This window comes from Rhizopus microsporus (genome assembly GCF_002708625.1).
Source record: "Rhizopus microsporus ATCC 52813 unplaced genomic scaffold scaffold_5, whole genome shotgun sequence".
In the NCBI taxonomy this organism is placed as follows: domain Eukaryota; kingdom Fungi; phylum Mucoromycota; class Mucoromycetes; order Mucorales; family Rhizopodaceae; genus Rhizopus; species Rhizopus microsporus.
In genome coordinates, this window is record NW_019671920.1 from 616,362 (window position 1) to 628,156 (window position 11,795).

Here is an 11,795-nt window from a genome sequence, read left to right on the forward strand (position 1 = left end):
AAATGATATCTGTTTACACTATTTGTTTTGAATACTCAAATTCACCTTTTGTAAGGTTTCGCGAATGAAAGCAACGGGTTCATTCTGGATAGCGGTGTGAATATTTTCAACCAATTCCGTCTTCATGTCTCCTTCAACTATATTCTTTCTTAGTATCCTTGTTTCTTATAATGACTTATATTACTTACATGTGGTACATTCTGATAACTGCTCTAGTAGCTCTACACCAGCTGTACGAATAGCAGAATACTTTTTATCTTCCAAAGAATCAAAACATGCTTTTAAGACCTTTTGACGTATATGCGTATCTCTTAAGCTTGAATCTGTGCAATGTTTTACAAATGTCTTTAAACTCTGCAAGATAGATAATTGTACATTCCAAATGTTTCCACTCAGACAGCCTGTTAACATGTCGCATAGCGGAGCAGCTTCCTTTTCTTGTACAGCAAATGCCTTAGGTCGATACGCAGAGACAATGGATCGGAAAGCATTCGCCTTGATCATGAGAATGAGTGGTTTAGCATTATCACTGTCCTCATCTTCTACCGCCTCAGTTTCATCCATTTGACACAGCTCTGTCAGGAACTCGTTCACCATATCAAACATGCTGATGTGCTCACCAAATGTGTCCATGAACTTGGTTAAGGATACCAAGGCGTGTCGTTGGTATGTACGGTTTCTTCTTTTAGCTTCCCTTACAAAGATGATGGCAATTTCTGACAAGGGAGGGAAAGCATTTCCTGTGCACAAACCGTCTTTGATGGAGATACATAGTTGAGCAAAGGCATCCAACACATACTCTTTTCCTGCCCATGATCGTGTAGCCAAGGTTGATATCATGACTGGCAAAAGCTTCTCTGCGTAGGATCGAACATCACTTTCAGAAGTCTTGCACATATCAGCAATGGTAAGTGCTGCTGTTTGCTTGATCTTCCATGAGGATGAGGATAGCAATGGCTGAGTGAAATCAAGAATTTCATTAGCATAGAGCGAGACCATACTACGCGTACCAGACGTCAAGTTTTCCCATGCTGCTTTCCAAAGCTTATTAAAATCCTCTTCAGGATCATGCTCTCCAAAGAAAACGAGTGGAACAACATTAGAGGCAATCGAGTTGACACGATCAGTAGCAAAACGAGTCATTTCGACAACAGTTACAGCACTTCCTGCCTTTGCATCTTCATCTATATATATATTTATTTAATATATGTACTACCATATATGCTCATTCTTACCTTCATCTTCAATGTAAAGTTTCTTGAGATGCTTCACGATTGAAATCAATCGGTCATAAGTAGCAACTTGGCATACGTATCCAATTGCTGTTGCATAAGATTTACGAATCACAGGATTCTTTGAACGGATGGTGCCACTCAGTGCTTTAAGATACTGATCGGCGTAGGGTGTAAACGTTGTTCTGCGGTTCATTACGAGAGTCACGATGAAACGAGCACATCCAGCCTATAATATATATATATATATTGTAAGTTTTGAGGATATACAAAATATAAAAAAGATTACCTTGGTTGGTAAACCTGTGCCTTTTCTGACGATATGCAATATACGAGGAGTCAACTCCTCCATAACTTGTTCATCAATCTGATGTATACAATGTTCAATACCTTCCATCATTGGCGAGTTCTTTGCTCCACTTAATCGAGCATTATCAAGTTGTTCTTGAGAGATATTGTATTTTTCAACATGAAAGCTCAAATAGTTCATTGCTTGAGGTTCAAGCGCTATAAACAAAATGGTAAGAAAAAAGATGAATACCTAACGACTACACTTACAAGAGAGGGATTGAAGTAACGTGTCAATGATATCAGGAATGTACCTCTTCAAGAGCACTGCGCCTGTCTTACATACGCGGAGAACAGCATCCAAACTGAATTTTTGAATATCTTCTGCATCAGAGACAATACCTTTATGAAGCAAAAAGGGCATGACAATGCCCATGACTTTCTCACCATCCGACACAGCGACCGTTGTTGGATCACAGTAATGAACCGTCAGCTTGGTAAGTGTTTTACAAGTTTGTGTGGCCGCTTGACGCACTGAATCTTTAATATCGTCCAAAGCACGGAACGACATTTGCCACAGCTGCTCGAGGAATGGCTCAATCTGTCCTAGTTTACGTCCTTGAACAAGATCATTCAACGCGCTACATGATGCCTCACGCACTCTCCACTGATGGTTGCCCAAACCAGCCAAGAGGTCTTCCATAATTTGATTAAAGTAAGCATCGATTGTCTTTTGGTTATCCTTGACCACGGAGCGCCAGATAGACTTCATTGTCTGATTCACACGAGGGTTTGGATCAAATTGGTATCTGTACAGCTTTGGGATCAGTCGAGGAAGATAGGGTTCCATTTCCTTTTCGGCAAGGGCCATCAGGTTTTGAAAACCAAAGGCTGCACCCTTTCGAGAGGTCCACATGGCATTATGGTTGGCCAGATTCATAAATTTGTAAATAAGATCAGGTTGGTTCATTTCGGATGCAAGAGAGCATAGCTCCTTGTAAGTCGTGATTGAGTTTCCATCAGGTGTTTCTCCCAAAGCGCCTTCTTCAAACAGCACAGTATTGTCTGTGACGGATTGTGCCTGAATCCTTCGCCCTTCGGTAAACGCGCCGACAAGTGAGTAGAGCATGTCCTCCTTTAGTTTACTGTCACCGTATTCATAGACAAGACCAAGGCCCTTTGATGCACATTCCTGTGTGAATTCGTCTCGATCAGAGAGCAGACGGGAAAAGGAGGCATGGATAACTTGTAAGTTTGCTGTGACGAGGTTTTGATCTTTACCAAACTTTAAAATCGAGAGTAACCAGATACATGCCGCCTTTCTGTACCAAGATCTATCACTGGCTACATACGACCGAATGATCTTGTCTATTGTGTCCTGCAGATCATAGTCTAAAGGTTCAAAAGCGTCCAGGATAGGCATGTCGCTGACATCCTTGTATTTTTGCATCGCTTGTGATTTCCATCCAAAGGCAAGTATAGACAACGCCTCACCTGTCGCAAAGGCAATCTCTACCTGCTTAGAATCCGCCGTCGACAAGAGACAGTTTATGATTGAATCAACAACTGACGGATGTCCTTTCATCGGGACCGCCAAATGACCCAAAGCGAGCACAGATCGTTCCTGCACCTTTGCATCCTTGCTGGACTTGACTAAATGAATCAGTCTGTCAACTACGTCCTGGTTCAGTTTGAGAGTTCGGCCAATCTCTGTAAGCGCTTGACAGGCTGCATTTGCAAGCATTGAAAAAGTTGATCCAGGTGTGCCCTGAAGTAAGCTGGCAAGGCTTGTCACCGACTTTCGAACAAGATCGCTAGGAAGTTCTCGCCGACGATACTGACAGCGACCAATGGTGTACCCAATGGCAAGAACTGCACCGTGACGATGAGCGAGCGCTTGATCTTTTTGAGCCTCGTTCTCTACCAGACCGTATAGTTCATTCAAAATCGTTTCAATATCGGTGATAGAGGCATTGCTGACTATGATACCAAAGATATGAGACGTGAGCGCTCTGACCTCTAGCTTTTCTGATAGGCACAATGATTTGAAGAAGCCAAGGCGGTCATTGAACGCAGTCGATAGCGATGAAGGACCAAGAGAGATAATCTCGAGTAGACACTTGGCAGAGTTTGCCAGCAAAACAGGGTCTTTTAAAAAGGGGAAGTTGAGTATATGTTCATATACATTCCGTTATGTAATGCATACCTCTTAGATCAGGGCTGAGACCAGCTTGGATAAGCTCAAGCCAGTGTTCGATAGTTTGCCTTTCATTAGACCACATCTCGTTAATACTTGTCTTGAAGTTGTTCATCACCGTAGGATCTTCCGACATGCTATTATCCACCTTGTCAGATACATAGTTATCAATGACGATCGTTGTCGGATTAGATTCGAGCACACAAATCATGCGAATAAAACCGAGCATTTCAGAAAATACTTCTGTTGGATAGCCTCTGATAGTAGGCGACTTGGACATCAGTACATAGTCCTGGCTGGGCCTCTGAGCATAGACGTATTCTATCAGTTCTGAAAACTTGGGAAGTTCGGTTGGAGGCACGACATCGACTGACTCCGCAATGCCCGTGACCTTGCTTCGAACAAATGGCGTTAATCCTCTTGAACATTCCTCTTTTACTTCTAGTTTTGTCACTGAATTGGAGAATCCCAAAAGACAGATATATCGAGCAAATACAGAAGAAAATGGGTAGATGGCATTTGCATACTTTAAGGCCATATACCGAGAATATGCATTGTTCTATATCTCCTTTTTTAGTTGCTGTTACTTTTCATCTTTGTTTATTTGGTTTTTTTATACCTTTTGCACAGCTTCTAACAAGATGTTTTGTAAATCCTTGTAGATAGGCACTGTTTCGGAAATATCTACATAGATCTCAATCATAGAGGATAGTGCATCCTGCACATAGCTCCTAACGTTTCGTTCCTCTTGTTCTAATTTATTAAAGAATAATGATAGTATTTGGTTGTCGGATAAAGCAACTTGTGGGACTATTCACAATCATTAGAACACAAGATAACAATCTATATGCAACCTGCCTTTTTTTGCCACAAGACCACATGCCACATAGGCACTTCCTCTAATACTCTCGCCATCGTGACCCTTGAGTTCTTCATTTTGATTTATAAATTTTAGTAGACCAGATACGATGATAGGCGCAACCGGGCTCAGATTTGCTTCCGTGCTCTATATAAAGTTATGAGTTTCTCTTTTTTTTTTTTTTTTTTCAAAATAATTACTGACCACTCGAGCACACCATTGAAGAAATGAAAATGCAAATCTTTGAAGTTTGAGTGTAGTCGTTTCACCATAGATGCCATCAAAGACGACCTGTATCATGTGTGTGTTCATGTTGGCAGCCGCAACAGATTTTGTCAGATATTGAAGCACACGAATCTTGATGGGCGTCGATGCCTGCAGTCTCGGATCCTTCTCGTCCTTTGTGCCTAGATATAGCCTATAAAGCGTCTGAATCGTCTTTTTATCCTCATAATCTACGCTGCCTATCCATTTACGCATACCATCTTCACATGTAGAGGATACTTGTTGATTTGAATCACAGGCACCAGCAATCAACAATGGCAACCTCTCGCTGTCGGTGAAGATGGGCGTCAACACAAAATGGATGATCCCCAGTTTTGCATCCTTCAACTTGGTCATGGTCCATTCCACTTTACCCTTATTTGTCACATCCTCTATCGCCTGCTTACTTAATCCCGGTTGCTTCAGGTTTCCTTCCTGAAGATCTCTTGCCGTCAAGGGCTGATACAACATCACATCCAAAAAGAACCCTAAAATGACTGAAACATCACTTGTATTAAATTGAAACTGTTGTTCTCTCGCCATCGTTTGTTCCGCAGGATCCATATTCCATTTTCTAAGAATCTATAAAAAGAAAGTATTATTATCTGTCCCTTTTTCATTTTGTTGTTGTTGTATTTACAGGCAAGATAACATGAAGTAGCTGTATTCTTTGTTGAACTGGTCGTTGACTGATTCCTCGCAGTAACTCTGGTAATCGATTGACAATTTCCTCGGGACTTTGCCGACTAGCACTCATTTCCAGATAGATCAAGGTAAAGTTCTTGACAAATGTTGATACTTGGCTGTTTGTGAATTGTGCCAGAAGTGCATCAAACGGTAACTTGATGTTGTTATTCGTCTTTACTCTCTTGTTCACATGAGAAAGAATGGTCATGACTTTTTGTTTGACAGCTGCATCTGTGCTTGCTAATTTTAACAAGACAGGAGGAAGAAATAACTGAATATTCTTTTCGAGTTGTGCATCCGTTGTTGATAGTGCTAACTTTAGTTCGACGTTTTCTAAACACTACAGTTTAGTCTCTCTCTCTCCCTATTATCTTTTTTTGTTTTACCTAATAATTGTAACTCGTTGCTCATAATATATACATAAAAGAAATTCACAGATAAAAAATGCCCTCTTATTTATTTATAAATGTGTGTGTGAAAGGGGAGAGAGGGGGGACGCGTAAGCTCGAGCTTACGCGTTCTTTGCGTTACAAAAAAAAATCTATCAATCTATATGTTGTGTGTGTAATTATTATTGTGTGGGACTACTGGTAGCTGATGAACCTGCACCTGGTGTTTGGTTAAGGACTTCTTCTAAACTGACATGACGAGATAATTCATTATAGACCTATATAAACCATTAATTACTGCGCCTTCATTTACACTTTTCACTTTTACAGTTTCATCTACGGGTATAATCGACTTTCTTCGGAATTGTTGGAACTGTTGTTGTTGTTGTATATCAAATTGTTGCTAAGAGAAAGATGTTACCAAGTTACACACACACATGAGGATGCAAATCATTTTAGTTACCATATCAGGATGAAGTACATCATGATGCTCTTCATTGTTTTCTACATCAGCTATATCATCTGACATTGTCTCTTCTCCTTCTTCTTCTTCTATATCATCGTCATCGTCTTGTCTTGGCGGGAAAGAGTAATCATAGAACTCTTCTGCAACAGTTGTTTCACCAGACGTAATTGTCACAACACTCGTTCCTGATACTTTTCTTTGTAACGTCTTCCAATTTTCCTCTCTTTCCCTTTGTCGTTTTCTTTCCCTTTTATGTAAAGAATGTGAGATAAAGTATTTGCCTTTTTTTTTTTAACATACATTTGTCGCTGCTGTCTATATCGACTGACACATTCATCAAATAACTCAGGATTCATTTCCATACAAAGTTTCAATGCATTATAGACTAATCCCAATATTGTCCTATAGATAATGAGTATATCTGTATATAAAATCAATTCGATCTTACTTGTTCCAATGCGTCTTGGAAGTTCTATAGAGTGTTGGGAATATGATAGGCATGAGCGTGTTGACATTCTGTGCCATGAGATTGACAATATAATCGTTATTCCAAAAGTACAATGCCCTTTCGGCTACTTGAAAGTGCGTACTTGATACACACTGTCTTAACTTTACAAAGAGTGGCACCATGATCTTTTGAAACTCGCTACATTCTGTCACGTCAAGTATTTCTTCTAATTCATTCAAGAACATCACTTCTTTGGGACTATTGACCTTTGGCCAATAACGAAGTAAGCCTTGGATAACCTATAGAAACGATTAATACAATATCAAAACGGGCTTTATAATAACAAACCTCTGGGACCAAGGCCTGACTCTTTTCCAAAAACTGCACGACACAGTAAGCCAGCTGAGGATGATACAGTGCTAATGATTTGACCTTATGTAACGGGATCAAGACGCGACGTAAGAACTGTTTATGCTCTTCCTTCAACGGCAAGGCAAATCCGTTGATGATGCTTCCTAATATTTCCAAAAGTTCGGCTATACCATTATGTCGTTCTGTTTCATAGATAAATTGAAAAAAGATATTGTTGATCGATCGTCTGATGAACGCACGTAAGTTCAAGAATTTGCCATAGATGCGATGTAAGGTTGTCTTTAAAAAATCTCGTTCTCTTGGATCTTCTGTGTCAAATAGGTCAAGTAACTATAAAGGTGGATGAGCTCAAAAGTTGACGAATAGTTTAAAATACTTTACTTGAAGAATGAATTTGGAATCAATGTATCGTTTAGCAAAACTGATATTGAAGTCGGGTGATTCTAAACAACGAAGAAAGAATTCATAGACAATCTGTAAGTGTGGCCAGGCGAGTTCGAGCACAGGTTCGTCTTCTTCTGGATCATATGCGTCACCCGTCGGATTGACTTGGGGAGGAATAGTACGGAACAAGTTGACAACAAACTAGTAAAGTTAGTAATAATAATAATAAAAAAGAACATTTTAAATACCAATTTGATAATTTCTGGATAAACTGCTTCTGACGTGAGCACACCTCGATTCATGCTGACATATTCGAGTATTTCTTGTAAAGTATGACGCTTGATTTCCTTTTCTGCTAACTCTGCCCCAGGATCGCTAAAGTTGCAAATGACGGTGCATTGACGAATCTTTTGAATGAATAATTCATGTCTGAGATGAGGAGGTACTTCTATATATATGGCTTAATATATGGTGCCTCCAAAAAGTATTTTCATTATATACCATTAAAACTTGGTGTTCTCTCCAATGGAATCTTTTCTGTTGAATAAAATCGAGATGATTTTTGACGTCTGGTGGGTGTCTTGTTGACAGGAATACGATCTCTTGGGGCATTCTTTAGACGATTGATAGGACCAGTCTTGGGCATTTCAAGATTAGACTTGTGTGAGGGTGAACGAAGCTAGAGTAATATAAGGTATCATGTCTTTTATGTTATATATGTATTCTTACAACAGGTTCTTGCTGTTGTTGTTGTTGTTGTTGGTTGATTTGAATTGTCAAAGTGTTATTGTCACTATTACTTGTTTGATTAGGTAAGTTGTTGTTCTATGATAATGTTTAAATTCAATTGTTTTAATTTAATGAATGATATTTACTATTTCCATGTATTGATTATTGTTATTATTATAAGGAATAAAACAAAATAAAAGAAGAGAGGAAAATAGGTTAGAGAAGTGAATTTAGACTTTGCCAAACCAATCCAAATAAGGCGGCATCCGAATTAAGTTTTTATTCAGATGATGAAACGCTTTATGCATCTTTAGAATCAATAAATACTATTTGCTTGGTTTTTATTTTTATTCCCAAGGACAAACAAAATCATTATTATATTATATTATTCATGTTTAAAAAGGGTATAATAAATCAAAGGACTAAGGTCCTATTCTAGTATGATCTGTACTAGTCTCAGTCGATGCATTCTTTTGAGGTTCATACTTTTCAGTATGTGACATACTTGAATCAGAGGATTGTAAATCATCGTGTAGACTACTTTGCTGATTATTTAATATTTCTCTAGACAACGGTCTCTTCTTTGACATCGGCTGAGATGCAGATGGAACGCTTCCGAGGTCAATGTTGGCTGAAGAATTTGCCTGGCGCCAATGTCTTTGACGGATTTTACGAATAGCTTTTGTCACATCAGAATCATAGCCAACCAGACAAACAAAAAAAATATTAATGATTGGCCAGACGAGCATGATGGCCTCGTTACTGTTTTTCTGTTTAAAGGTGAGATGAAAATTAAAGATAAGCTGCATGAAAAAAAAAAAAAATTAAAAAAATTACCGTAATAATAAATATGGCCGAAAGAAGATTAACTATCGTCAAGGCTACAGTTCTGATGACGTTGTTATAAATAACCGATGTATAAAGTAAAATATTGATACGCATATCATCAAATGCTAATGATCGTATGTGCGATATGAGAATGACACTGATCATCACTGTTACATAGACATCTATCACTGTATCGTACAAAGTATAAACTGGGCCCCACTATATGTGAACGTTATGAGATGTTTTAAGTAAAAATGCACACAGTACATAATAATGTGTTACATATTGATTATCCGCATATAAGCATGATCCATCCGGGTTATTGCTGATCACAATTACACATGCATCCACAATACCTAGGACCACCCGGAGAACGGAGACAGTCCAATGAAAGATATAGGCTGTCCGTTTATACTGAAATGGTATGATTGCCTGTACTCTAGACACTAATACCGCATTTCCTGCTGCCATCGCTATATGATAAAAAAGATCTGCAGCCCTCCCTGTGCCATTACAGGTAGACCACTGACTTTTCCGTGGTGTGAGTAGTTCATGGGTCCAAACGCAACGGTTTTTTTATTGTTACCTCGCGTGAAATGATAGAAATAAGCATGATTTTAAGGCCATGGCTAAGCCCAAAATGAATTTACATGCTCTGATATGTGGTATCTTGTTTCGTTTAGGAGATAGGCATCGAAGTGCTAATTCTCCTGAAATAGCTACGGCCGCGCCTTGTAGAGCCATGGTTCCTATCACGATTGGACTGGACATAGGAAATAAAAAAAAAAAAAAAAAAAAAAAAAAAAATGAAAAAAAGAGCGAAAATTTTGTTTGACTCTTATTTTTTTGTCCTCTTTATCTCTCTTTTGTTGTCTCTCTCTTCTCAGGTTCCTTTTTTTTTTTTTGTTTATATATTGCACACTGCATGACTCGAACTAAAGACACTCTTCCTTTTTTTTTTATATCCAATAAACAGAGATTTATTCACTTTTTGCCCGTTTTTAAAAGATCTAAAAAGCTTGATTTTGACATAGTTGCAACTATATAAAAAAAAGTTTAAAAAAAAAAATTGGACGCATAAATATGATCTATTACCATCTTTAGCCTTTTCCACTGCTGAAAGTGTCTTACTCTTATTGGTTACACTCTGCACTGCCACCTCAGTCACTTTTTGCTGTGTACGAATAGCATTAAATAGCTTCACGACACCTCTTGTCGCTACCTTTCGAAGCCTTTTCTCATATTCAAATGATGTATAGTCGGGTATAACGCGTCCCTTTTCTTTAGCCGCTTTCTTTTGTACCGAGAGAATCTTTTGTGCTTTATAGTCTAATTTTTCATCTTCAATCTTTCGTTCTACTCCTTTTGATCTTGCAAGAATAGGTTGCTATGTTACATATTAGCTTTATGCGTTGCCATTTATCTTTTTATTACTTTTTTATCGGCTCCTGTTAGTGAACTGGCCAATATCTTGGTCATCGCATCCGAAAAGGCCTCTGCACTGTATTTTTTGGTCTTTTTTGAGGCTGTGCAAGTTTTGATTAGACCATGCGTGCATATGTGCATATAATTATACCCTTCTTCAATTCGGCTTCATCAAATTCGTCTTCTTCTTCTTCTTCTTCTTCATCACTTGAATCTTCAATGTCTGCTTCATCCATCTCAAGATCTTCTTCGTCAGATGATCCTGTCTCACTTGCTGTATCCATTTCTTCTTCTTCTTCTGACTCACTGTCAACTACTCTTTCTTCTTCTTTCTCTTGTTCAACTATGCTTTCTTCTTTCTTTTGCTTCTTGTTGGCCATGATTATATAAAAAGAAAAAAAAGAATCAAAATCAAGAGAGAGTGAGAGAGATCAGGGACTGAGCTGAGGCTTATAAGAAATCAAGTCACTTTGCATGAATTTTATTGACGACTCAGTTCTCACACTATTCACAAATTATTCGCATACTGATAATAAAAAATGATAATTGCAACTAGGAAATGAATCAGGTCTAATAAAAGCTATTATTTTTAATTTTGATGTCTATTATCACTAGTGTCCCTAGAAACCTCCAACACGTCGATCATAGCTATTTTTTGTTTGTCTCTCTTGTTCATTGATTTATTTGTTTTGCTGGAGAAAGAGACAAAAATGCTTTCCACAAGTGATCGGCTCCTCAGACAGTCTCGCATCAACCGAAGTAATCTAAGCCAAGTTTCATTTTTTTTCGTTTCCTAATGGTTTCTTGGCATATCTAATAACTTTGTTGCCATCATTTTTTAAAGAATTTATATAGGATTGGTAGCTATTCCGATACATAGCAATGTTTTTGGCAGTATATGAATCTTCAGACTCACCTCTGACTCAAAAAAAGATGTACAGTGCTTCCAGTAAGTAATGTCACAGCCAATCAAAATCAATACCATATTTCTGACATTGATTTTGTTTAAACATGATATTTTATTGATGGTCCAAATGAGCGCAAAAATAAAATAATATAATAAACGTCCACCCGGACCCGTTCAATCCGTTTGGAAGTGAATGGTAGCGAAAAAACCCCTTATGGGTACAAGGGTAAAAAATGTAAACGGAAATTAAAGAGTAGGGTTATCGATGAAAGGTTAAATGAATTGATTGAGCCATACAAGAAGCTTTTGACCGTGGGGGT

General features: G+C 38.3%; 4 protein-coding genes across 4 annotated transcripts; all 4 read right to left on the bottom strand.

Annotated features, from left to right (window-relative positions):
* Window positions 1-18: 18 nt before the first annotated feature.
* Window positions 19-5,938, bottom strand: RHIMIDRAFT_250258 (ARM repeat-containing protein; the record flags this gene model as incomplete). The annotated part of the gene is made up of 11 exons (XM_023610706.1): window positions 19-137; window positions 189-1,184; window positions 1,236-1,461; window positions 1,522-1,739; window positions 1,791-3,668; window positions 3,727-4,276; window positions 4,337-4,527; window positions 4,594-4,723; window positions 4,781-5,422; window positions 5,481-5,860; window positions 5,914-5,938. 11 exons carry the CDS (start codon window positions 5,936-5,938, stop codon window positions 19-21), a joined length of 5,355 nt encoding a protein of 1,784 aa, XP_023467805.1.
* Window positions 5,939-6,022: 84 nt separating this feature from the next.
* On the bottom strand, window positions 6,023-8,347 carry RHIMIDRAFT_278199 (protein phosphatase 2A regulatory B subunit). The gene is made up of 8 exons (XM_023612728.1): window positions 8,088-8,347; window positions 7,835-8,034; window positions 7,584-7,787; window positions 7,179-7,532; window positions 6,831-7,129; window positions 6,683-6,784; window positions 6,380-6,629; window positions 6,023-6,319 (listed from the first exon to the last, which is right to left on the bottom strand). Exons 1-8 carry the CDS (start codon window positions 8,230-8,232, stop codon window positions 6,161-6,163), a joined length of 1,713 nt encoding a protein of 570 aa, XP_023467806.1. The 5' UTR covers window positions 8,233-8,347; the 3' UTR covers window positions 6,023-6,160.
* A 203-nt stretch (window positions 8,348-8,550) lies between these two features.
* RHIMIDRAFT_278203 (uncharacterized protein) lies at window positions 8,551-9,948 on the bottom strand. Its single transcript, XM_023612729.1, has 4 exons — window positions 9,730-9,948; window positions 9,426-9,672; window positions 9,153-9,362; window positions 8,551-9,085 (listed from the first exon to the last, which is right to left on the bottom strand). Exons 1-4 carry the CDS (start codon window positions 9,885-9,887, stop codon window positions 8,738-8,740), a joined length of 963 nt encoding a protein of 320 aa, XP_023467807.1. The 5' UTR covers window positions 9,888-9,948; the 3' UTR covers window positions 8,551-8,737.
* Window positions 9,949-10,127: 179 nt separating this feature from the next.
* Window positions 10,128-11,137, bottom strand: RHIMIDRAFT_290847 (Rrp15p-domain-containing protein; the record flags this gene model as incomplete). The annotated part of the gene is made up of 4 exons (XM_023613765.1): window positions 10,720-11,137; window positions 10,578-10,669; window positions 10,239-10,530; window positions 10,128-10,183 (listed from the first exon to the last, which is right to left on the bottom strand). Exons 1-4 carry the CDS (start codon window positions 10,946-10,948, stop codon window positions 10,128-10,130), a joined length of 669 nt encoding a protein of 222 aa, XP_023467808.1. The 5' UTR covers window positions 10,949-11,137.
* Window positions 11,138-11,795: the final 658 nt, after the last annotated feature.